General features: G+C 41.8%; 1 protein-coding gene across 4 annotated transcripts in view; it reads left to right on the top strand.

Moving 5' to 3' along the window:
- Positions 1–24898, top strand: part of LOC132829564 (dixin-like) — a 142667-nt gene that overhangs the window by 59870 nt on the left and 57899 nt on the right. For all 4 annotated transcript variants that reach the window (XM_060846810.1, XM_060846811.1, XM_060846809.1 and 1 more), the window contains one exon: positions 6026–6124. In XM_060846810.1, coding sequence (XP_060702793.1) covers positions 6026–6124 — 99 coding nt within the window. The remainder of the gene's footprint in view (positions 1–6025; positions 6125–24898) is intronic.

The following is a 24898-nucleotide window of genomic DNA, read 5'->3' as shown; positions in this document are numbered from 1 at the left end:
GATATGTAGATGACTTCCTTGTCATCATTAAACATACACAACTGGAAGAAACCCACCACCACATCAATAACAGTGTGGCATGGTGGCTCAGTGGTTAGCACTGCTAGTTCACAGTGCCAAGGGACCCGGGTTTGATTCCCACCTCGGGCGACTGTCTGTGTGGAGTTTGCACATTCTTCCCATGTCTGTGTGGGTTTCCTGCGGGTGCTCTGGTTTCCTCCCACCATCCAAAGATGCTAAAGCTCCAAGATAAATTGCCAAGTCAGGGTTAAGTGTAGGATAGGGTGTGGGTTACTCCTTGGAGGGTTGGTGTGGACTTGTTTCCAGACTGTAGGGAATCTAATCTAACTTCCTCACTGGAATAAAGTTCACTAAAGAAGAGGAAAACAAAGCCCTCCCTTGATTTATTAGTGGAACGCACACCTACTGGGGAACTCCAGACCAGTGTGTGCAGGAAGACCACCAATCTACCAGATACTGAACTATAACAACAACCACCCCAGCACCTAAAAACGGAGCTGCATTAGGATATTATTTAAACATGCAAGGACACACCGCAGCAACCAAGAACTCCAGAAGGCAAAACAGGAACACCTATTCATAGGATTTAAACAAAATGGGTACCCCAAGAACACTATCCTCTGGTACTTACAGTTCAAACCCAAAGAAAACAATACACAATTGGACACTATAGTGACAATACCACATATCAAATACATATCAGAGAGAACGACCTGACTACTCAGCCCTGGGAAACTTACTGGCCCACAAACCAGTAAACACCTCTCACCAGCTCCTCACAAAGGTTAAAGATCTGACACCTACATCCAACAGGACAAACGTTCTTTCCAAGATACCCTGCAAAGACTGTGAAAAACACTACATAGGACAAATAGGAAGAAACTGACCCTATGAGTGCACAAACATCAGTTCACCATTGCCAGACACGACAACTACATTTCCAGTTACACAGATAACGAAGGACACAAATTCAACTGGGATAATGTAGTCATCCTAGCACAGGCAAAACAGAGACATGCCAGAGAATTCCTTGAAGCCTGGCACTCCAACCAGAACTTGCTCAATAGACACATTGAACTGGATCCCCATACACAAACCACTCCGGTACAGAACCAGAAGTAGCACCAAACAGAGATATATGAATACCGGGCAGGACAGACCACCAATATCTTATTAAAGACACACTGATGATGTCACCTAGCCAGGCTACGAAATGTTTGCAGAAGAACTGGCTTGGTGAACGACTTCAATAACTCCAATGTTTTGTCTTTTTTTTGTGTATCTGTTCATAATACATTTAATAAATTCAATCATGTGAAAATACAAGTAACTTCCAGTTTTTATTTTGTTGCACCATGCATTTTGCGAATTGTGTGGACATTTAAAAAAAAAGTGTCAATGCTTTTTAATATTTAAGTGACCAATAGTGTTGATAAACACATTGTAACAATTCATTGAGCATATTTGGCATATGCATTAGGCCAGTCTGTATTCTTGTATGTGTGAAGATCAGGGCACCATCTCCCAAGGTTGCAAGGCAAATAAGATTGACATACAGTGCATTTGGCTTATTAAGTAACCCATTTCTGTTGTTGATAGGTGACCAGCCAAGAATTATTTCACCTTTGAATATCCATTTGGAATAAATGTTCACATATGGTCAAGTTTCATATAGTTTGAAGAAAGTACTTTGGGCACCCCAGGTTTGCTGCCAGTACTATTTGAGAATTCCTGAGCCACGGAAGTGTAATCACACAGTGTGGGCCCATCGGTATTTTAAGGACTGGTGTCCTATCATGTACCCTTGGTGCTCCTGAGGCCTTGGGAAAAGATACATCTGAAATACCCAAAATGTATATCAGTGGTTGACTTCACTGAGGTCTGTTTATTTGTTTGCACGTGTGGACAGCACCAGTGTAACAGCAGCTGATTTTTGACCCCTAAATGCTCTGTAAATAAAGAGTATTTTAGCATTTCAGACAAATAATTCACTAGAAGCACTATTTTGCAGAGTGGATATGAAGAGGAAATTGTTGCTTCAGTGCCCTCTGCTGGTTGTTATAAAATTAATATACATTCCAGTTAAGTACCAAGTGCTGAATTTGAAGATTTCTTTAGCCAATTCAAACTGATGAAGAGATTTTTGGAGGGTTTTCCACCCCAAAGCCTTTCTCACCATATCTTGCCAAACTTGCCTTGGCATCTGGGAGAAAGTAAGGACTGCAGATGTTGGAGAGTCCGAGTCGAGAAGTGTCAAAAAAGCATAGCGAGTTAGGCAGCATCTGAAGAGCAGGAGAGTTGACATTTTGGGCGCAGGCCCTTCATCAGGAATGTGGTGGCATCTATCATGTTAAATTCCAGCCCTTTCTCAACATCTCCTGTTCCTAGACCAACACATCAATCATCAGGTAACCACCAAAAGATCAGCACCCCTTGCACCTGCACAATAGTTGGCAATCCGGTGATGCTGTTCACCAGCAATACGATGGCATATCAGCCACAAATTCACATTGCCCACAGCAGATAGCCAATATCACTGACAAACCTTAGCACATGCAATCATCTCCCCTCACCTTGATAGCAGTTTAACAACCACACACTTTACTTGTTAGTAGCTACATCCTATTTGGAACACCCTCTTTAAATCAGCACTACCCTGTCCCCAGTCCCCACTGTAGACCTACATATTATCATTGTCCAATAGGGGAACATCATATAGCAATCACCTTCTCTCGGATAACTTGAGGTTACAATAAATGCTGGCCCAGTCAATGATACTCTCATCTCACGAATAAATAATAAAAGACAAATCCGAACATGAGCTATTATTTATGGAATGAAAAACTGAACACAAATGAAACCAATAGAGGCTGAAGTTCATTGAAGTTCATTTTGAGCTCTGCCATAGACAGTGACAGCTTCCAACTCCCTAGTAACCTTGTCCTGCTCCTTGGAAGACTGCTTGAAATGAGCTAGTGTGTTCTTGCTCCGATGGTCTAGGTCACTATGTTGATACATTTATGGAAGCAGGACTGAAATTCACACAGCCAATCTGTTGTTTGAAAGGAGCAAGTAGAATTTCAGAGCTGCAGTTCACAAGTTCACAACCGTCAGGAGAGGATGACACTGCACTCATGCAGCCTGCGAGTCCTGCTCCAGCATCCTGCATAGTTCAGTCACAATTTCCCAGGCCTTGCTCATTCCGAGGAAATGGAGTTGGTTTGGAAATACTCTGGGCTACCTGCTCATCACAGGCAATGCCAATATCTATGGACAAGGGAGGCAAGTGAGTGGCGCCTGTAAATCACACCCTGAGATGCAGTTTGATCAGACTCAACTCTGAGGTCACTTGGAGCAAGCAGTGAGCTAAAACTCCAGATACTTGGCTTGGCTTCCATAACAGGTTTCCTCCAAAGTTGAGCTTGTTTGGTGAGTTTCGCCAATATAAAGCTGAATGTTAATGAGATGAGTTGGGTCATCAACATGGCACTTATCAAGCAGTTATTCCCTTTATTTGCCAACTTGCTGCAGTCGAATAAGAAACTTGTCCCACTGCTTGTGAGCAGCATAAAAGATGGTGTGAGATGCTTTGGATATAGATATGGCTGTCTCTGACTTCTTATCTAAGGGAGTCTTTATGAAGCAAGTTGAATCTCTTGTCAAGAGGAAGGCTTATGTTAGGATGAGATGTGATGGTTCAGTTAGGGCACTTGAGAGTTACAAGTTAACAGGAAAGATCTAAAGAGAGCATGAAGAAGAGCCAGAAGGGGACATGAGAAGTCATTGGCAGATAGGATCAAGGAAAACACCAAGGCTTTTTTATAGCTATATCAAGAATAAAAAAATGACTAGAATAAGATTCGGGCCAATCAAGAATAGTAGTGGGAAGTTGTGAGTGGAGTCAGAGGAGATAGGAGAAGTACTAAATGAACACTTTTGATTAGTATCCACACTAGGAAAAGACAGTGGTCGAGGTGAATACTGAAATACAGGCTACTAGATTAGATGGGATGAGGTGCACAAGGAGGAGGTCTTAGCAATTCTGGAAAATGTAAAAAAAATAAGATCTCTGGGCCAGATGGGATTTATCCTAGGATTCTCTGGGAAGCCAGGGTGGAGATTGCCAAGCCTTTGGCTTTGATCTTTATGTCATCATTATCTACAGGAATAGTGCCAGAAGACTGGATGATAGCAAATGTTCCCTATTTAAGAAGGGGAGTAGAGACAACCGTGCAAATTATAGACCTGTGAGCCTTACGGTTGTGGGTAAAGGGTTATAGGAGATAGGGTTTATAATCCTCTAAAGAGGAATAAATTGATTAGGGATAGTCGACATTGTTTTGTGGAGGGTAGGTCATGCCTCTCAAACCTAATTGTGTTTTTTTGAGAAGGTGACCAAACAGGTGGATGAGGGTAAAGTGGTCGATATGATGTATATGGGTTTCAGTAACATGTTTGGTAAGGTTCCCCATGGTACACTATTGCACAAAATACAGAGGCATGGGATTGAGGGTATTTAGTGGTTTGGATCAGAAATTGGCTAGCTGAAAGAAGACAGCAGTTGGTGATTGAGGGAAATGTTCATCCTGAAGTTCAGTTATTAGTGGGGTACGCAAGGATCTGTTTTGGATCCAGTGTTGTTTGTCATTTATATAAATGACCTGGCTGAGGACATAGAAGGATGGGTTAGTAAATTTGCGGATGATACTAAAGTTGGTAGAGTTGTGGATAGTGACGAAGGTTACAGAGAGACATAGGTAAGCTACAGAGTTGGGCTGGGAGGTGGAAAATGCGGAAAAGTCTGAGGTGATTCACTTTGGGAGAAGTAACAGGAATGCCGAGTACTGGGCTAATGCTCAGATTCTTTGTAGTGTAGATGAGCAGAGAGATCTCAGTGTCCAGGTACAAGAACACCAAATTGAAAGTTGCCACCAAGTTGATAGGGTTGTTAAGAAGGTATATATGTGTTAGCTTTGTTGTTAGAGGGATTGAGTTTCGGAGCCATGAGATCATGCTGCAGCTTTACAAAACTCTGGTGCCACCACAGTTGGAGAATAGCATACACGTTTGGTCATTTAGGAAGGATGTGGAAGCTTTGGAAAGGGTTCAGAGGAGATTTAATCTAATCTAATAGCAGTGCCTCTGTAGCAGAGATTCATCAGGGATATTGCCTGTTATGGAGGGAAGGTCTTACGAGGAAAGGCTGAGGAACTTGAGGCTGTTTTCGTTAGACAGGAGAAGGTTGAGAGGCAACTTAATTAAGACATCTAATCAGAGGGTTAGATAGGTTGAACAGTGAGAGCCTTTTCCCTCAGACTGTGATAGCTAGCATAAACGGACATAGCTTTAAACTGAGGGGTGATAGATATAGGACAGATGTCAGAGGTAGTTTCTTTACTCAGAATAGTGGGGGCATGGAATGCACTGCCTGCAACAGTAGTAGACTTGCCAACTTTAAGGGCATTTAAATGGTCGTTGGATGGGCAATGGACGAGAGTGCAGGAAAATCGATGTTTCGGGCAAAAGCTCTTCATCAGGATTCCTTCCTGATGAAGGGCTTTTGCCCGAAACATCGATTTTCCTGCTCCTCGGATGCTGCCTGACCAGCTGTGCTTTTCCAGCACCACTCTAATCTAGACTCTGATCTCCAGCATCTGCAGTCCTCATTTTTCCCTATATTGACGAGAATGGAATAGGTTAGATGGCCTTCAGCTTGGTTCCACAGGTCGGTGCAACATTGAGGGCCAAAAGGTCTGTCCTGCGCTGTAATGTTCTATGTTCTATCCAATTCTACCACAAATCTCTTTACAATCCATATCACTCAGACCCCCTACACGATTCTGCCATGAATTATTTGCAAGTTAGTGTTTTTCCTGGATACCAAGAAAATAGACTTGTAAGATGCCATCATTTCTGAAATTTGGAGATGTATAAGAAATTGCATTAACTTCCCTGATAAGATTTCCACTGAAGTACAGTGTGACTGTTTTATTTCTTTCTGTAGCTTTGAGGATGAAGTTGGAAGTCATACCTGGAGTGTTCGGGCAATGGTGCAGCAGTATGAGGGGCAACAGATGCCTTTATCTCCACCACTTTCCCCAAGGTATTATGGTTTCCAGTTATGATTGTACTGTCCTTAGAGTTACTGTTATGAGTGTAGCCATTTCCATTTATGCTTGTTGTGTAGTTAAATGTCTTAATCATTCTTCTGTGAAACTTTGAGAAATTGTAAAATTGGTAGTTAAAAATTGTATTCTCCACTTTTTGTTTTAAAACGAATACATAGTAAGAGAAGTTGTTTTATAAAGGTTGAAGTTAAATTGCAGTTCAAACGTGACACAAACATGACTCTAGATTTTTCTTTTAGAGGATGGTCAAGTTGGATGATAAATTAGAAATAAGTAGTATGTGAGGTCACCTGTCAACAGTGATTGGCAGACATGGCTCTGAGGTGGCATGCTTGTCTTTTGCCATTTGAAAGAGGAAGAGGGTGGCATGTAAAGGGGATAAATTTCTCAGCTTAGTTTCCACCAAGTGAGTAATAAGATTAAAATTAGTGCATTATTTCATCAATGCAAGTAGGTTGTTTACACAGTCATACAGCATGGAAACAGACCCTTCACCAACCAGGCATCCCAATCTGACCTAGTCCCATTTGCAGGCATTTAGTCCATATCCCTCTTAAACCCTTTCTATTCCTATACCCATTCTACCCACTCCACCAACTCCTCTGGCAGCTTGTTCCATATACCCACCACCCTCTGTATGAAAAAGTTACTCCCCAAGTCCTTTTTTAAATCTTTCTCCTCTCGCCTTAAACCCATGGACTTCCCCCACCCTAGAAAAAGACTTTGGCTCTTCACCCTATCCACATCCCTCATGATTCTATAAACTTCTATAAGATCACCCCTCAGCCACTAACGCTCTGGGGGGGAAAGCCTTCTCAAGTTTAACAACATTCTTCCTATTAAAGGGTGACCAGAATTGTATACAGTATTCTAAAAGTGGCCTCACCAATCATCTACACAACTGCAACATGACATTCCAACTTCTATACTTAAGTTCTGACCAATGAAGACAAGCATGGCAAGCACCTTCTTCACCACCCTGTTTATCTGCGACTCCACTTTGAAGCAACAATGCACCTGCACCCCTAGGCTGCTTGTTCGGCAAAACTCCTCAGGGCCCTACCATTAATTGTATAAGTCCTGTCCTGGTTTGCCTTACCAAAATGCAACATGTCACGTTTATCTAAATTAGACTCCATTTGCCATTCCTCGGCCCATTGACCCATCAGATCAAGGTCCCACTGTACTCTGACATAATCTTCTTCTCTGTCCACGACACGATGAATTTTGGTGTCATCTGCAAACTTATTAACCATATCTCCTATATTCACATCCAAATTGTTTATATAACTGACGGAAATTGGTGGAACCATTTGGCTCAAGGGTGGAGCAACTCAGCTGAGCACAATTCTGTCTTCAGTATTGGAGATGCTCTGATTCAGATGTGATGTTTCACTGAGGCCATGTCAGAACTTCCAATTGGATCAAAAACTCCCAAAGCCTTATGTGAAGAGTAATTCTTTTTCATGATAACATGGCCAGTTTTTATTCCTCGACCAATATTATTAGAGCAAATTTTCTCGTTAATTATCTCTGTTGTTTGTTCATTCTATATTTGCCTATCCTGAGGTTGTGACAGATCTATATAAATGCAAATTCTTCCCATCTGGTGCACTCTTCCATCAGTAATATCTGAAGTGTGATCAGAAACAGGGTCTCCCTTACCTAGAATAATGAGGGGAGTTGCAATACAACACAATAGAGTGAAGATTGAAACCTTGTTACTGTTTAGATTTTTATGGCCTAGCTAATTTATGGATAAACTCACTGAGCTATTGATGGAACACCATAGTCCTCTGAACTGTTGCAAATGTTGATTTGAGATCTAGAATTAGAGCATACTCATTTAAGTCTAAATAAAGACTGTAATAACATGCTATATGTTATTTTGTTGCTGTACTTAGCATTAGGCTGGGAAAAGCCTCAGAGGTTCCATGAATGGCCAATTACAGTTGAAAAGCACAGTATAACTGTAAAAGTATATATCTTTCAATATTCTCAGGACAAAGGAGGATTTCATTAAAATAGCTGAGTTCTGTTATTATGTCTCTCCTCTTTTTGAAGGTTAATTATTTTCTATTTAGATGTAGTACAGCTTCTGTGGGTAAACTAGTTTAGGACCAAACCAATTGTCACAATTTAGCTTGATTGAATTGAAGGGAGAACAAAAGCTTAAATCTACCATCATTTTATCAATATCTAGTTCCAGAGCGTTTGTAAGTTGAAATCTGTCAGATATCCTTCATTTGTGCAATGTTCCTTTATTGGCTAATGCAGTGTGTGAACATAGGCTAAACTGTGATGTGTTAAGATGTGAATTTCCCAAGTCATTCTTTACATGATGCAATGTCGATTCTGCTGTGGTAAGGTGTTTAAAAGTATTTCTAATAGTGGAGTTGTAGAGGAATTTGTACTTGGAGTTGCCAAGATTGTTTAAATATGCCTTTTACACAGATTTTGGGGCAAGTTGTTAAACCTCCATGTTCCTGGACAAGAATTTACAAATTTAACTTTTATGGCTAGGTCAAAAACAGTTAACAGCAAATTGGCTGCCTGTTTCACACCCAGCCTGACTTCTCTTTTGAGTTTTTAAACAGAGTTTCACTATTAGTCGGCCTTTTGTCACAGTCTTCGAGATCACTATTTTGACTTGTGTATGTTATATGTGATTTAGCTTTCTCCATTTTTCTAAATAGTTCAACGTTGTGTTGATCAGAATTTATTCTTTCTTACATATATTCCTGACAGCATGAGAATTTTAAAGCATCCAATAAAAATATTGTTTAGAAATGTACACTGGCTGTTTTTTTGGTAGATGCTGATTTCAATTCAGTAAAATTAAGATGCAATTTTTGTCTTGCTTGCTCAATGGGGAACAAGAATTTATTTGGAAATAGTCAAAATTATAAGAGTAACAAACCTTTTAAGCTGTTGCTGCATGGATAGTGTGCGCTAGCATCCATGCTAAGCTGGAATGTCTTGAAGTATTTAAAAAAGAAAATTTGTTTCTTTTTCCTGCAAAATTGTTTTTCCAAAGATAAGATGTTAAGTTTTTTTTAGCTCTTAATGTGTTGTGGGCATCCTAATATTTACGTTATCTTTGATTATTAAGAAAATGTTATTCATCTTCTCCAACAAATACTTGAGAGAAGTGTTCACTGAGAATGTTGTTTTATGTTTGACCACAGTTTTGATTTGCTTGCCATTCTGTAAAGTTCATCTGTGATTTCAAAAATAAATGCAGTTTTTATTAAACATCATTTGACTAACTTGCAGTTGGCAAGAGATTCAACTATTAGCCACAGCGGAGGCCCTAATATTGATTTCAATTAGAAAAAAGAAACTTGGTTAGAGTTTCCCTTAATTATTGAACACTGAACCATGTAGGAAGTATGTAAGAACAGAACAATTCAGATTCTTTTGCCACAGTGGTAGTGTCTCTGCATCTGATGTGGGAAACCTGGGTTCAAGTCTCACTTGAAAAAGATATGTAATAAAAATCTCTGAACAGGTTGATTAGAAAATAGTTGTTGAAAAAAAATCAAAATAATTGAGCTGGAGTTCAGCAGTCTGGAAATGGGCTGGAATGTAAGAGGGTCTGTAAAGTAGCTAGTGAAACCAGTGGGTGGACACTCCATTGTCTAGTCATGCTCGTCTGTTAGTGGCATGAAGGAGATGGATAGCCAAGAGCCTGATTGAACCTCTTCAGTGATTAGTTGATGGTGGTTTCCCATCTGGGCTCGCTCTCAGTTAATTTTTGTCAACTAGGGATGGTGGAATGACACCTCCAATGCATCGGGAAAGTTTCTTTGGGCTCTGCTGGGTTATTATTCCTCTTCTTTGGCACCTTTGGTCCATAGAATAGTTCTCTGCCCTTGTGACAAGAGTGCCATCTTCTCCCTAACTCGCCACTTTGAGCCTCACCCCTCACTCTACATCTACCATATCGCAGGATCAGTCGTATAGATGCTGGTATCCCCGGTTCCAGTTTCTCAGTTATGAGGGTGCATAACCATCACTGTGTCATTCTCCTCCAACTGCAGTCCTGGTAGTGGTCTCAACCTTGGGAACATTCCTGAGGTTGCTGAGCTGTTGTCCCTCTAATTGGTTGGCAGATCTTGTGAATGTGCCATCATCCTTAATAGGGAGATCTGTATCATCTAGCAAATAATTAATTGGAGCATGCCGATAACCGTAGTGGGATTGCCTCGGCCTTTGGGCCCATTAAAGGTGCTAAATTAGTCCTTTACATCTTCCTTTGATTGAAAAATCAGTTGTCCATCATTGGTGAGGTGACATGGAAGGACTTCTGTACCAAAGTATTCACTCTTGTGAGCATATTACCAGATTCAGGAGAAGACAGAAAATACATTTTGAGTAAAGAACCTGTTGGGGCAGGAGATGGAGGGTTTATTTGAAGTAAACAAAAATTGGCTTTGAGACTTGCAGCATTTGTTTCTTTCTTAGTTAACAGCCTGTGATCCATGTAGTTGTCATAGTTCAATAAAATATGCAATCCGGTTAGAATCTTTAAATTATTTCTGATATTAAGTGCCATCAGATGGATTATTTGTGTAGACAGCAGTTTTGCAAAAGAACTTGGTGCTACGTGTGTGGCATTGAAGGTACAATGAAAGTTAGCGGAAACAAATTATATAAGGAACTCCAGTGAAACCATTTTCTCGTGGTTGCTAATCTTTTAAAATAAAAAGTAATTCAGAATCATTCCATGTTACTGCAATCTGGGGCATCCATCCCCCAGGATTGTGTTTAATTGATGTCAGCTGTGATGCAGTTCCATGCTATTTTAAAAATCTGGAAATGGGACAACTTCACAAATTGAGGACTTGGCAACTTGAATGTGTTTTTTTAACTCCAGATCAGCTATCCATGTTTTTTTTAACCCTAAGTTATCCAGTTAATGTAAATGTTAAGTTAAACCTTTTAAAAAGTGTATTCATTACTTTTAAAAACTGAAAGAAATGTGGATGCTGGAAATCAGAAACAAAAACAGAAATTACTGGAAAAGTCCAGCATGTCTGGTAGCAGCTGTGGAAAGAAATCAGAGTTAATGTTTTGGATCCAGCTTTCAGTTGCCTGTCACTTCAATCCACCAACATCTCTCTCAGGCTTGCTGCAGTGAAGGTCAGCACACGCTGGAAGAACAGCACCTCATTTTCCACTTAGAAACCCTGCAGCTTTTGGACTTAATATCACATTCAACAATTTTGAGGTTTGAAGTCATGCCCTTATCCCAACTTCCACCAGACCATCACATTGGCTGCTACTAAACACAACCATTGTCAGTTCCTTTCAGCAGCTATTCATTCCTCCAGACTGACCATTAACCACTCCTTTTGTCTGTTCAGCTGCTTCTCTCTCTCTCAGCTCTATCTCCACCTATCATTTACTCTCCCCCATTTTCCCCCCACCTCATCTTTTGTGTAAATATAAACTTTTTCCTAGCTACCTTCAGTTTTGAAGAAGGGTCACTCAACCCAAAATGTTAGCTCTGATTTCTCTCCATAGATGCTGCCAGACCTGTTGAGTTTTTCCAGCAATTTCTGTTTTTGTTTCTGATTTCCAGCATCCCCAGTTCTTTCCGTTTTCTACACGTTGGAAGATAGCTAATGTAAACCTGCTGTTTAAAAAGGGAAGTAGAAAGAGGGAATTATGGACCAGGTAGTGGGGAAGATGCTAGAATCCACTACCAAGGCTCTTATAACAGAGCGCATGGAAGACATTGGTAGAATCAGACAGAGTCAGCATGGATTTAGAAAAAGGAAATCATGCTTGACAAATCTACTGGAATTCTTCAAAGATGTAACCAGTACAGCTGATCAAGGGAGCCAGTGGATTGGTTTATTTGGCCTTTCATAAAGCTTTTGACAAAGTCTCATGTAAGAGACTAATGCGTAAACGTAAAGTGCAGGGGTTTGAGAGTAGTGTATAGAGATGGGTAGAAAATTGGTCAGCAGATAGGAAACAAATAGTAGGAATAGGTAGGTCTTTATCTGAATGGCAGGCAGTAACTAGTGGGGTACTGCAGGATTTGGTACCAAGATCCCAGCTATTCACAGTATAAAGTTAATGATTTAGAATGAAGGAAGTAAACATAATATCTCAAAAGTTGCAGATGACAAAAAGCTGAGTGAAAGGTTGAAGTGTAAGGAAGATGCAGGGATTTTGCATTGTAATTTGGACAGGCTGAATGAATGGGAAATGCATGGCAGATGCAGTATCATGTGGATAAACGTCCTGTTTCTGCAGGTGTGGGGTACCACACCACAGCAGCTACAGGAGATGGTCGAGCTTGTGGGCCCATGGGCCGTCAGTTTGGTCGGGGGGGCAACGATAGCCATGCCTCCGGCCTGGGTATCCTGTTGCGAGGACACATCTTCACCATCTCCGAGGTTAAGGAGATGAGGGGCGGACGCATCCTTGTCACCGACATCATGTACAGGAATGGTCCCTGAGACTGTTTGTTTAATGTGTATGCCCCAGTGGGTAAGAGTGGACGATTGGCCGTCCTGCAGCAGCTTCCACTGTTGCTGGCTACGTCCAGGCCGGTCATTCTGGCCAAAGACCTCAACTGTATCATTGATGCAGATGGACGATCCTGCGGGGGGGACAGTAAACTGGACGCCACGTCCAGAGCCCTGTTGGACACCGGTAAAAGATGCCAAGCTGCACGACATCTTTAGCACCCCTGCAGATGAAGCGTAGCGTAGATACACCTGGTCACAGGCAGACGGGTCTATCCGCTCAAGGCTAGATTACCTGTTTGTGTCCCAAACACACTCAGTCAGATCCACCAACGTCAAGCCGGTGTTCTTCTCTGATCACTGCCTCCTGCTGGCCGACTGTCACCTACAGGACGAGCAGCGGGCTGGTAAAGGAACGTGGAAGCTGAACACAAAGCTGTTGACCCCGGGAAACATTGAGGAGCTCAAGAGGGACTACGCAGGTTGGATAACCGTGAAGCACCTCTTTGAGTCCCCAGCGGACTGGTGGGAAACAGTAAAAGGGAATATCGAGAGGTTCTTCATCCTCAAAGGTGTTCAGGAGGCAAGAGAGAGGCGGGGAAAACTGTCCCAGCTCCAGGAAAGTATGCAGAACCTGCTCCTGTTGCAGATGATGGGGGCGATGTCATGGAGGACCAGCAAGCCTCGCTCTTTGCCTTGGAGGCCTCCAAGATAATCTTCCGGTCCAGAGTCCGCTCGATGGAGCAGGACAAGACGTGCTCACATTTCTTCTTCAGGAAGGTGCACAAAGAGAGCTCCATGCTCAGCAGCCAGAAGGAAGAAGATAGTTCGATAACATTATCTCAGGCTGACGTCATGAGGATCAGCAAATCCTCCTATGCCAGTCTGTATGATGCGAAGCCAAACAACAGAGCGGCCTCCCAGTCATTCCTGTCCTCTATCACGGAGGTCTTAGAGACAGTACACAGGAGAGGCTGGACCAGCCGCTATTTCTGGATGAACTGACCAAGGCCCTCGACTCCTTCGAAAAGAATAAAACTCCCGGAAGTGACAGCTTACCGGTCGAGCTCTATTCAGCTCTGTGGGACTTGATTGGCCAGGACCTGCTGGAGGTGTATGTCAGTATGCTTCGGGCAGGTACCATGAGTGAGTCCATGAGGAAAGGCATCATCACCCTCATCTACAAGCGGAAGAGGGAGAGGGAGGAGCTCAAAAATTGGAGACCAATCTCACTGTTGAATGCGGATTACAAAATTCTGTCAAAGGTAATTGCCAACCGGGTCAGGTCTGCTATGGGGTCGGTGATTCACCCTGACCAAACCTGTGACGTACCGGGCAGGAAGATCGCTGAGAGTCTCGCACTCCTCAGGGATACGATCCCTTACGTGCAGGACAGGGGGTTGGACACTTGCCTATCAGCCTGGACCAGGAAAGAGCCTTTGACAGGATATCACACAGGTATATACGAGATATTCTCTCCAAAATGGGCTTTGGGGAGGGAATCTGAAATTGGATCAGACTGCTCTACACCAACATTGTCAGTGCAGTCTCAATCAATGGGTGGGAATCAGATAGCTTCACACTCAGATCTGGAGTCAGGCAGGGCTGTCCTCTCTCTCCTGCCTTGTTTGTGTGTGGCATAGAGCCATTTGTCGAGTCCATCAGGAAGGATGCGAGCCTGAGAGGGGTGACTATTCCTGGCAGCGGGAGCCTGCAGGTCAAGGCCTTCCTGTACATGGATGACGTCACTGTTTTCTGCTCGGATCCGGTGTCCATGCGCACTCATGTGCATATGTGAGCAGTTCGAACGGGCCTCGGGGACAGAGGCAAGAGCGAGGCCATGCTCTTCGGGAACTGGGCCGACCAATCCTCGATCCCCTTCACCATCAGGACCGACCACCTGAAGGTGCTGGGTATTTGGTTTGGGGGGGCTGGAGCATGCGCCAAGTCTTGGGAGGAGCGGGTCAGCAAAGTGAGGCAGAATCTGGGCAGATGGAAGCTACGGTTGCTCTCCATCGTGGGAAAAAACCTGGTCATCAGATGTGAGGCACTGTCATTGCTGTTATACGTGGCACAGGTCTGGCCTATTCCCAGAACCTGTGCCACTGCAGTCACCCGGGCCATCTTCCAATTTATATGGAGGTCAAAGATGGACTGGGTCTGAAGGGACTCGCTGTACAAAGATCTGGCCTACAGGGGAAAAAATATACCCAATGCCACCCTCACCCTGATGGCCACCGTTGTGTGTGCCTGCATCAAGCTGTGCATGGATCCCCGGTACGCAAACACCAAGTGTCACTGTCTACTGAGGTTCTACCTGTCCCCGATGTTGCGAAGGATAGGCCTGGCCTCGCTGCCGCGGGACGCTTCAAGTAGTTGGACCGTTCCGTATCACCTGTCCTTCGTGGAGATGTTTATGAAGAAAAACATCTTTGACCACAAGTCCATCAGGAAGTGGTCAGCATGTAGTGTCCTTGAGACCCTTCAGGAAAAGGAGAGGGCGGATCCTATTGAGCGGTTCCCTGAGCAGACTGTTAAAGCCACTTGGCAGAATGCCTCATTGCCAGAACTTTCCAACAAGCACCAAGGCATGGCTTGGCTGGTAGTGAGAACGGCTCTGCCTGTGAGATCCTTTATGCACGCCTGGGCTCTCAGCCACACCGCACGCTGCCCTCGAAGCGGCTGCGTGGGGGATCGAGACCGTCACACACCACCTTCTGGAATGTGCCTATGCAGAAGAAGTCTGGAGAGGAATGCAGTGGTGTTTGTCTAGGTTCGTCCCGAGCAGCGCTGTGACGCGGGAACTCCGTGCTCTACTGTCTGTTCCCCGGAACGCGCACCGAGACGAACATCAACTGTGCCTGGAGGATCATCAACTCGGTGAAGGACATTCTCTGGGCGGTCCTAAACCTGTTGAACTTCCAGCTGAAGGAGTTGACCCTGACTGAGTGTTGCAGACTGGCACATGCCAAGGTCCAGGACTACGTGTTGAGGGACGCGATGAAGCTTGGGGCAGCTGCCGCCAAGGCGTGGTGGGGAAAGACCACTGTGTAACGTCTGCCTGCCTAAGAAGAACAGGGGGCCCAGTCATTTGGGCTCTGCTGAGGCCTCAGCTAAAAATGGAATCATACAGACCTGTAAATAGGAATGAATACTCTGTTTCGGTATGCAAAGAAATGGAATGTTTACATATGTATGGTATGTCCAACTGTGCAGACCATCAAATTATTTTATGAATAAAGTATATTTTTGAAATAGAAAAAATGATGTGGATAAATGTGAGATTATCCACTTTGGTAGCAAAAGTAGGAAGGAAGATTATTATTTGAATGGCTGGTTGTAAATTGAGAGAGGGGAGTGTTCAATGTGAGCAGGGTATCCTCTTACATCAGTCACTGAAAGTAAGTGTGCAGGGGCAGTGGGCAGTGAAGAAGGCAAACTGTATGTTAGACTTCATAGCAAAAGGATTTGAATACAGTAACAAGGAACAAAGATGTGTTGCTGAAGTTATGCAGGACATTGAGGTCACACCTAAAATACTGGATACACTTTTGATCTCATTTTCTGAGGAAGGATGCTCTTGCTATAGAGAGAATTAAGTGAAGGTTGATCAGATTGATTCCTAAGATGGCAGGACTGAGGTATGAGGAGAGAGTTGGTTAGGTTTATATTCAATAGAGTTTAGAAGAATGAAGGGCAATCACCCAGAAAACTATAAAATTGTAACAGGATCAGACTGGTCAAGTCAGGAAGGTTATTCCTGATGGTGGGGAGTCCGGAACTAGGTGTCATAGTTTAGGGGTAAGGGATAAACCTTTTGGGATGGCCAAGTAATGACAGATGGAGTTTAATTTAGATAAATGTGAGTTGTTGTATTTTGGTAAACCAAGGCAGGCCTCATGCAGTTAATGGTAGGGCTCTGGGGAATGTTGTCAAACAGAGAGATCTAGCAGTGCAGATACATAGTTCCTTGAAAGTGACATCACAGGTAGACAGAGTGATGAGGAAAGTGCTTGATACGCTTGCCTTCATTGGTCAGAAGATTGACTACAGGTGTTGGGACTTGAGATACAGCTCTACGTGACATTGGTAAGGCCACATTTGGAGTATTGCATACAAATCTGGTCACCCAGCTCTAGGAAGGATGCTATTAAACTGCAAAGATGCAAAAGGATTTGCAAGGATGTTACCAAGATTGGATAGACTGGGACTTTTATCCCTGGAATATAGGAGGCTGATGGGTGACCCTTATAGAGATTTATAAAATCATAAGGGGCATAGATAAGGTGAATAACCAAGGTCTTTTCCCCACAGTAGGGCGTAGACTTAAGGTGAAAGGGGAAAGATTTAAAAGGAACCTGAGGGGCAACTTTTTCACACAGAAGGTGATTTGTATCTGGAATGAGCTGCTAGAGGAAGTGCTAGAGGTGAGTACAATTCCAACATTTGAAAGCTATTTGGAGAGGTACATGAATAGGAAAGGGTTAGAGGGATATGGGCCAAATGCAGCACATGGGACTAAATCAGGTAAGGAAACTTGGTCGGCATGGATGAGTTGGGCCAAAGGGTCTGTTTCTGCGTTGTATGACTCTAAATCCCTTCTCCTGAAGGGTGGTGAGCCAATGGAATTCACTACCACAGAAAGTGATTGGGGCCCAAGCATTGTGTTTTCAAGAAGGTTTTAGATATGACTGTTATAGATAAAGGGATCAAGGGATATGGGAGAAGGATGGCATTAGGTCATTAAGCCATGATCGTAACGGCAGGCTTGAGGGGTCAAATGGTCTATTCTTACATCTACCTTCTATGTTTCTCATATGTGATGAGTGGTCACTTGCATTGAGAGGTTGCCAACCCTATTACAAATGTATTCCAGTAAGTTAGAAAAGATGAAAATATTGGGTGCATGTATGTTGTGGGAAGATGTGTTTTAGAGGGCTCAAGTAGGGTGTATATTATTTTAAAGGGCAAATAATATTGTAATCATCTTAGATTGCATACTAAGAAACATGTGGCTGTCTAATTAGGAATTGCTACTGCAATATTAAAATTTTCTTTATTCTTTTGCGGGATGTGGGTGTTACTGGCTGGCCAACATTTATTGCCCATTCCTAATTGCCCCTAAGAAAGTGCCCTTAAGTGTCTTCTGGAACCGCTGCAGCCCACCTGGTGGGAGTTGACCCACAACACAATGAGGGAGGGAATCCCAGGATTTAGGCCGAGCAACAGTGAAAGAAAGGTAACCTATTTCCAAGTCAGGATGATGAGAGGTTTGGAGGTTAACTTAAAGGTGGTGGTCTTCCCATGTGTCTGCTTCTACTATCCTTCTGGATGGAAATGGTCATGGATTTGGAAGGTTTTATCTAAGGATCTTTAATGAATTTCTGCAGTACATATTGGTACAATTGAGTATGGATGCTGGAGGAAGTGGATGCTTGTAGATGTAGTGCCAAACAAGTGGGCTGCTTTATCCTGGATGATGTCAAGCTTTTTCAGTGTTGTTTGACTGCATCCACCCAGGCAAGTGGGGAGTATTCCATCACACTTCTGATCTGTGCCTTGTAGATGATGGGCAGTATTTGGGGAGTCAGGAGGTCAGTATTTGGGGCAGCACGGTGGTTCAGTGGTGAGCACTGCTGCCTCACAGCATCAGGGTCCCAGGTTCGATTCCTGTCTGTGTGGAATTTGCACATTCTCCCTGTGGGTTTCCTCCAGCTGTTCTGATTTCTTCCCACAGTCCAAAGATGAGCAGGTCAGGTGAATTGGCCATGCTAAATTGTTCATAGTGCTAGATGCATTAGTCAGCGGGAAATGGGTCTGGGTGGGTTGCTCTTCAGAGGGTCGGTATGGACTCGTTGGCCTGTTTCCATACTGTAGGGAATCTAATCTAATCTCCTCTAAATTCATTGCAGAATTCCTAGCCTCTGACCTGTTCTTGTGTTTATGTGGCGAGTCCAGTTAAGTTTCTGGTCAATGGTAACCCTCCAGGATGTTGATAGTAGGGGATTCAGTGATGGTAACATTATTGAATATCAGGGGGTTGAGGTTGGTTAGTCTCTTATTGATGAAGGCCGTCGCCTGGCTTTTGTCTAGCGTGATTGTTACTTGCTACTTGTCAACCCAAGCCTGGACATTGTCCAGATCTTGTTGCATTTGAACATGGACTATTTAAGTATCTGAGGAGTCACAAATGCTGCTTGACATTGTGTAATCATCAGTGAACATCCCCATTTCTGACATTATGATGGAAGGAAGGTCATTGATGGAATAGCTGATGATACTTTGGCCAAGATACTACCCTGAGGAGTCCCTGCAGAGATGTCCTGGAGCTGACCGTTTGTCCTTCATTTATAACCAAAGCAATAGAAATGATGTTGTGAAACTTCCAAAGTGTTCAGAAAAGATTTACAAGGATGTTGCCAGGGTTGGAGGATTTGAGCTTTAGGAAGTGACTGAATAAGTTGGAGCTGTTTTCCCTGGAGCATTGGAGGCTTGGGGGTGGGTGGGATGACCTTTTAGAGTTTTATAAAATCATGAGGGGCATGGATAGGGTAAATAAACAAGGTCTTTTCCCTGAGGTGGGAAAGTCCAAAGCTAGAAGACATAGGTTTAGGGTGACAGGGGAAAAATTTAAAAGGGTCCTAAGGGCCAACTTTTTCACGCAGAAGATGGTGCGTGTATGGAATGAGCTGCCAGAGGAAGTAGTGAAGGCATTTGGATGGTATATGAATAGGATGGGTTTAGAGGGATTTGGGCCAAGTGCTGGCAAATGGGACTAGATTAGTTGAGAATGTCTGGTCGGGATGGATGAGGTAGACCAAAGGGTCTGTTTCCGTGCTCTGTGACTCTATGGTGATACCACATGTCTGGAATAATATTACCTGAGATCTACCAGCCCAAACCTGAATTTTGGCAGGTCTTACTGCACATTGGTACAGACTACTTCAGTGTCTTAAGGAGTTGCAAATGGGACTTGACTGTTGTGTGTTCATCGAGAAATATTCCCACTTCTGACCTTATGATGAAAGGAAGTTCGCTGATGAAGCAGCTGAAGATTAGGAGTCCTCAGCCGTTTCCTGGGCCTGAGACTGGCCATCATCCACCACAGTCACTTTCTTTTTAGCTCAGCATGCCTCCAACCATTAGAGAATTTGTCCTGATTCATGTTTGCTGCCATTTTTGCCAGAGTTCTTTAATATCACACTCTGCCCTTGGGATCCAGCTAGCTTTTAACAATTACTTCCACCTTTGCTGTTGAATTGAGTTGTCTGTGCATGTTCGAATGGAGGCTGTAATGAGGTCAGGATTGGGTTGCCCTGATGAAACCCAAACAGAGCATCAATGAGCAGGTTATTGATTTTTGACATGATTTGAGAAATGCTCCATGAATGCAAATTCAGTTTTCCTGTTGCCTGGACTTGTACTCTGCAGTAAATATTTTTAGTCTTTGCTCTTTATCGATATGTTTAAAGTTAAAATGGTACTGTGGGCCCCAAGTCAATTAAGGAAATATATTTATCATGCATAATTTTGTGTTTGAACGCATTGATTTTACTATTTTTAAGCATTTGGACGTGAATTTTACTGATCAAAGCAGGCCTGCAGTCCTTATTGATTTTTGTTCTTGTATTCAGCTCCACAGCTGAGTAGTAGATCCAGGCTGTCTGTCTTGACTGTGACGTTTCACAGTCCAATCTCGTCAAGCCAAGCAAACCTGACTGCACATGTGGCATGGAACAGATTGTGTTATTATTGGAAATGGTTTCTGTCTGCTGTACAGTTTAAATTATTGGTGTTGGATACAGAGTTTCCTCTTCTAGCTTTGGTTTTTCATTCTGGCATTTTATGTACCAAATATCTGCAAAAAATAAGATTCCTAAAATATCAGAAGAGAAAATATTTGAGTTGAGAAGTGAGCATCAGAGCATGAAGGGAATATATTTTCTGAGCAAAGTCAGCAACTAGCTGAATACTCTAATAAGTGATTTAGTGATGTGCAGAACCAGTTCCCTGGTTTCACAGCAGGCCAGTAAACTAAAGCATTGTAACACAGAAGTGATTTGGCTGTTGTCTGATGTCTGCAGTTTTTAACATAGCAAATTGTTAATCTAGGGTGAATTGCAGAGAAGGTGTCCTGAAAAGTTTAGGATCACTCCTAAAATGAGGGAAAGAAAAGACTGGTTACAAAATTCATAGGAATAAAAATGTATTTGCCCAGTACTGTTTTGGCTGGCGACTCATGGCAAGAATAAAAATTAGCTAAAGTTTATTTTTGTGCAATAATTAGCTATGAACTTGATTTACAACATTCATGATTTTAAAAGATGCTGCAATCCTCAAATGTTCATTTGCCTTTTATTTGTGAGTTATGCTTTCCTGAGGCAAGTAAAGCTTTGCCTGTTTGTTCCCCCCCCCCACTTCTTTCTGAACATAGTGACCCTTTTGTACCCCGTAGCATCGATACTGGTAGCTGGCTGTGTCCTTGTTAAGCAAATGAGCAGGCTTACAAAGAATATAAAATCAATAGAAGCCAATTCATTTGTTACAGCAACAACCTTTGGAGAGTAAGTGGGAAGTTAGGGCCAAAATCATTGCAACAATTTCAAAAATGGTTTAAAGAATGGTTCCAAAATTAGATTCAGTCTTTAAAAAAGCTTTGAAATTTTATTTCACTGGAAGGTCACTCCAAATGGAAACATTGCCAACATTGTAAAACTGTTTTTCTTAATTTTGTGGCAAATCCATGCTTAATTCAGTAGTTTATTGTTGAAAGTGAAATAATGTTGCCCTATAACTGTGACTGGAGTTTGTATAATATTTAGGAACTGCATTGAAAATCACGGTAAAGTTTTGTGTCTCTCAGAATAATTTCCTTTCTTTGAGTTTTCAGATCTTCCATTTAGATGCATGAGCTAAAATATTGTGGAGACTCATTTTTCTTATTATTTTTTCCATTTTCCTTCCTGTTCTAAAGACACTGACATCTTCTGTGGTACTGATTTAAGAAAAAACAATCATCCTTTTCTAAACTCTTAGTATTCATTTACAGACCTACAATCTGGTGTTATTCTACAATCAGGAGCATAGTGCACTGATGTTGTTGAAGTTCTGGCAGCAGGCTGCTTGGCTTCTCTCTTGGACATAGACATCATGTGACATGGCAGGAGAAAAGCAAAGGAAACAGAAGAAAATATTCTTTTATAAAAATAAGTGATAGAATCTTTTCCCAATAAGTAAGCATACATTACACCTAGCACCATGCCTCATAAACAATATCTGTCCATTGAAACCTTTGAAAGCAGTTATTTTATCATTGTGGTACTTGGTAGATGATCTAACTAGAAACTGAGTTCTGATGATTCTATTACACGCTGCATTTAATATTACTAAGTCCAAGAATTTCTGTATCATTGTTCTCTCTCTGCTACTTGATCAAAATCCTGGAACTCTCTAACAGCATGATGGGTGTAGTTACCCCCATGCACTGCAGCATTCCAAGAATGCAGCCCTTACCCACAACACAAAAGATGGACAATAAATGCTGACTATGTCAGTGATGTCCACATCTATGAATGATTACAATACATTGTATGTGCTTACTCTTCTTTTTAAAAATTTGTTCATGGCTATAGGCATTGCTGGCTAGACCAGCATTTATTGCCCAACTGTATTTGCCCAGTGGACAGTTAAGAGTATACGCATTGTTTTATGGTTCTGGGGTCACTTGTAGGCAAGACCGGGTAACGATGTTAGATTTTATTCCCTAAAGGACATTCTGTGAACCAGATGGATTTTTTAAACTATCAACAGTGTTTATGTGGTCACTGTTAGGTTAGTTCTCTATTCCAGACTTTTTAAAATTCAAATTTCGCCATTTGACATGTGGGATCGGACCCTGTTTCATCAGAATAGTGTCTTGTAAGCTTCAGAGATACCTGTCAGGCACTGCATTGAGCAAAACTTGAGAAAGGTAGCTGTAGCCCCTGTCTGTGAGAATTAGTGCCTTCAGGTGAGGGCTCTTGAGGATTAGGGATAGAAAAGTATTTAAAAAAGCAAAGGAAACAGAAGAAAATATTCTTTTATAAAAATAAGTGATAGAATCTTTTCTCAATAAGTAAGCATACATTACACCTAGCACCATGCCTCATAAACAATATCTGTCCATTTAATTCAGGGGCTCCCAACTATGATTATCGCACTTCAAAGATTAATATTTTATTTTAGCTTTTGTGCTTTGTTGTTTACTTGACTGAAACAGACCCTTGAGTACACTGGAATAGGAATGCTAGTCTTCAAATTTAATTTTTTATATATAATGTATATATATATTAATACATCATATTGAAGATATTTAACATTTTGGACTGTAGAATTTTGTATATGCTCTCCTGTAGTCTAGTATTTCAGTTTGTGTCAAAATTTACAGGGGAAATACTCTGATAATGCTCCAGGACGGTGGTTATGTGCCTATACTGGCTACTGCAGATTTGTCATGTATTTCTTAATGCCATGCATAAAGACATCATAATCTGAGTCACCTTATTAGAAACAGCAACATTAATGATCAACATCAGCTAAGGACAAAACATACTAAATCCCATGCCAGCACGTAATCCACCCTAATTAGTTTCAAACCCCACCTCTTCCCTTCACAAGCAAAATTCTGTTTTATCCCTGTGGTGTGAAGTAAATGACTGTTATGCATTGGATATGTTTGACAACAGAGAAGGCAGAGCAGTAGAGAGGCAGTGCATTTGAAGCACTGGCCTCTTTAGCCAAGCAGTGAAAGAAAGCTGTTTCCAATTTTGAGCTGTTCTTTCCAAAAAAAATGTTCTTTACTGGATGCGAGTGAAGAGTTTTGACCGAAGTTACTGGGACTGAATATTCTATGAAAAGGAACAGTCATCTAAGAAAATGGCTCAAAATATAAAGAATCAAACAGAATAGGCAGAATTGCTTGAACCTAAGCTTCTAGGAACTGGGTGTTGGGAGAAACTGCTTGCGATTTTTAAGCAGTCTTTTCAGACCGTTTTATGCTGGATCTATGTGTAACAAGAACTGGAACCGTGTGGAAAGGCACAGTGGCTAAATGAAGAGAGTAACTTGTTTTGAAGCTGAAGGTCAGAGGGGACAATGGGAGGACTACAGATCAAATGGTAGGAGATTTTCAAAAAAAAGAATATGTACGGTTTGGTTGCAATGTTTTTCACTTGTCTCAGTACTCTGTTTACAGCTATTTGCTAGTGTCTGTACACTGATATTTCTGGCAAGGTATGACAGTAATCAGCTTCAGCGCAATATTTTTAACTTGAAAATATATCTTTATATATAAATGCACTGGGACAAAACAAGGTGATTTACCTTGATTTTCTTTCATAAGACGTTAATAGTAGCCATACAAAACAGCAAGATATTTATCTTGTCTGCAATTGTGCTGTTACTACTTATATACAAAATCAATCAGTTTAAAAGCTTTAATTCCTTCATCTGCATAAACCTTTACAATGGTCTGAACAAAACGTCTCTCAGGCTGCATTAACCTAAATTGGATTTGAACTGCTAGTCTCCTCCTTTTCCAATGAATTTTTCCATGCACAAAGCTAGCCCTATATAGGGCATGTGAACAGTAATAGATTCCTTATTTTTTCCATAGGAAAATGCTTGAAATATGCCAGGAGTGTACTCTGCATTTATTATATTTCCAGTTTGGATTTTTTAAACTGTAAATAAACACAATGCCTTTCCTTTTTTTCTTATATGGTACTGTTGTTTACAAGAAATGATTCATTTTTTATTAAAGCAAGGAATAATGTACTATTTACTAATTGTTTTCTTTAAACCTTGCTATTGGGGAAAGAGTGCGCTACCCTCCTGTTGAAGATGATTTCTAAGGGACATTGGTAGGCTGCCCATCTACATAAATTCTTCTTTTCTCAAACTGCTTTTTTTTTCTATTATTGCTTTAAACAACGGAGCAAGTCTTCAGAGATCAATGATAATTTATCAGGTTCATTTTGAGACTGTAGGTGGAAAAAACACAGCTAAACTAAATTGTATCAGTCCATTTGTATTGGTTAAAATTTAGTGTTCTATTGAGAACATTTCTCCAAATGTTGGAATTTGGAGAAGAGGATTCAAAAGTGATGTATCATCAAACAGTTACAGTATGGAAGAAGGCCATTCACCCGGTCCAGCCCACGCTGGATCTGTTATTCTGAACCCGTGAAATATAGATACTTAATTGTTTACTTCCTTGCATTTAAT

This window comes from Hemiscyllium ocellatum, chromosome 29 (genome assembly GCF_020745735.1).
Source record: "Hemiscyllium ocellatum isolate sHemOce1 chromosome 29, sHemOce1.pat.X.cur, whole genome shotgun sequence".
In the NCBI taxonomy this organism is placed as follows: Eukaryota; Metazoa; Chordata; class Chondrichthyes; order Orectolobiformes; family Hemiscylliidae; genus Hemiscyllium; species Hemiscyllium ocellatum.
This window is presented reverse-complemented; position numbering and strand designations above follow the sequence as displayed.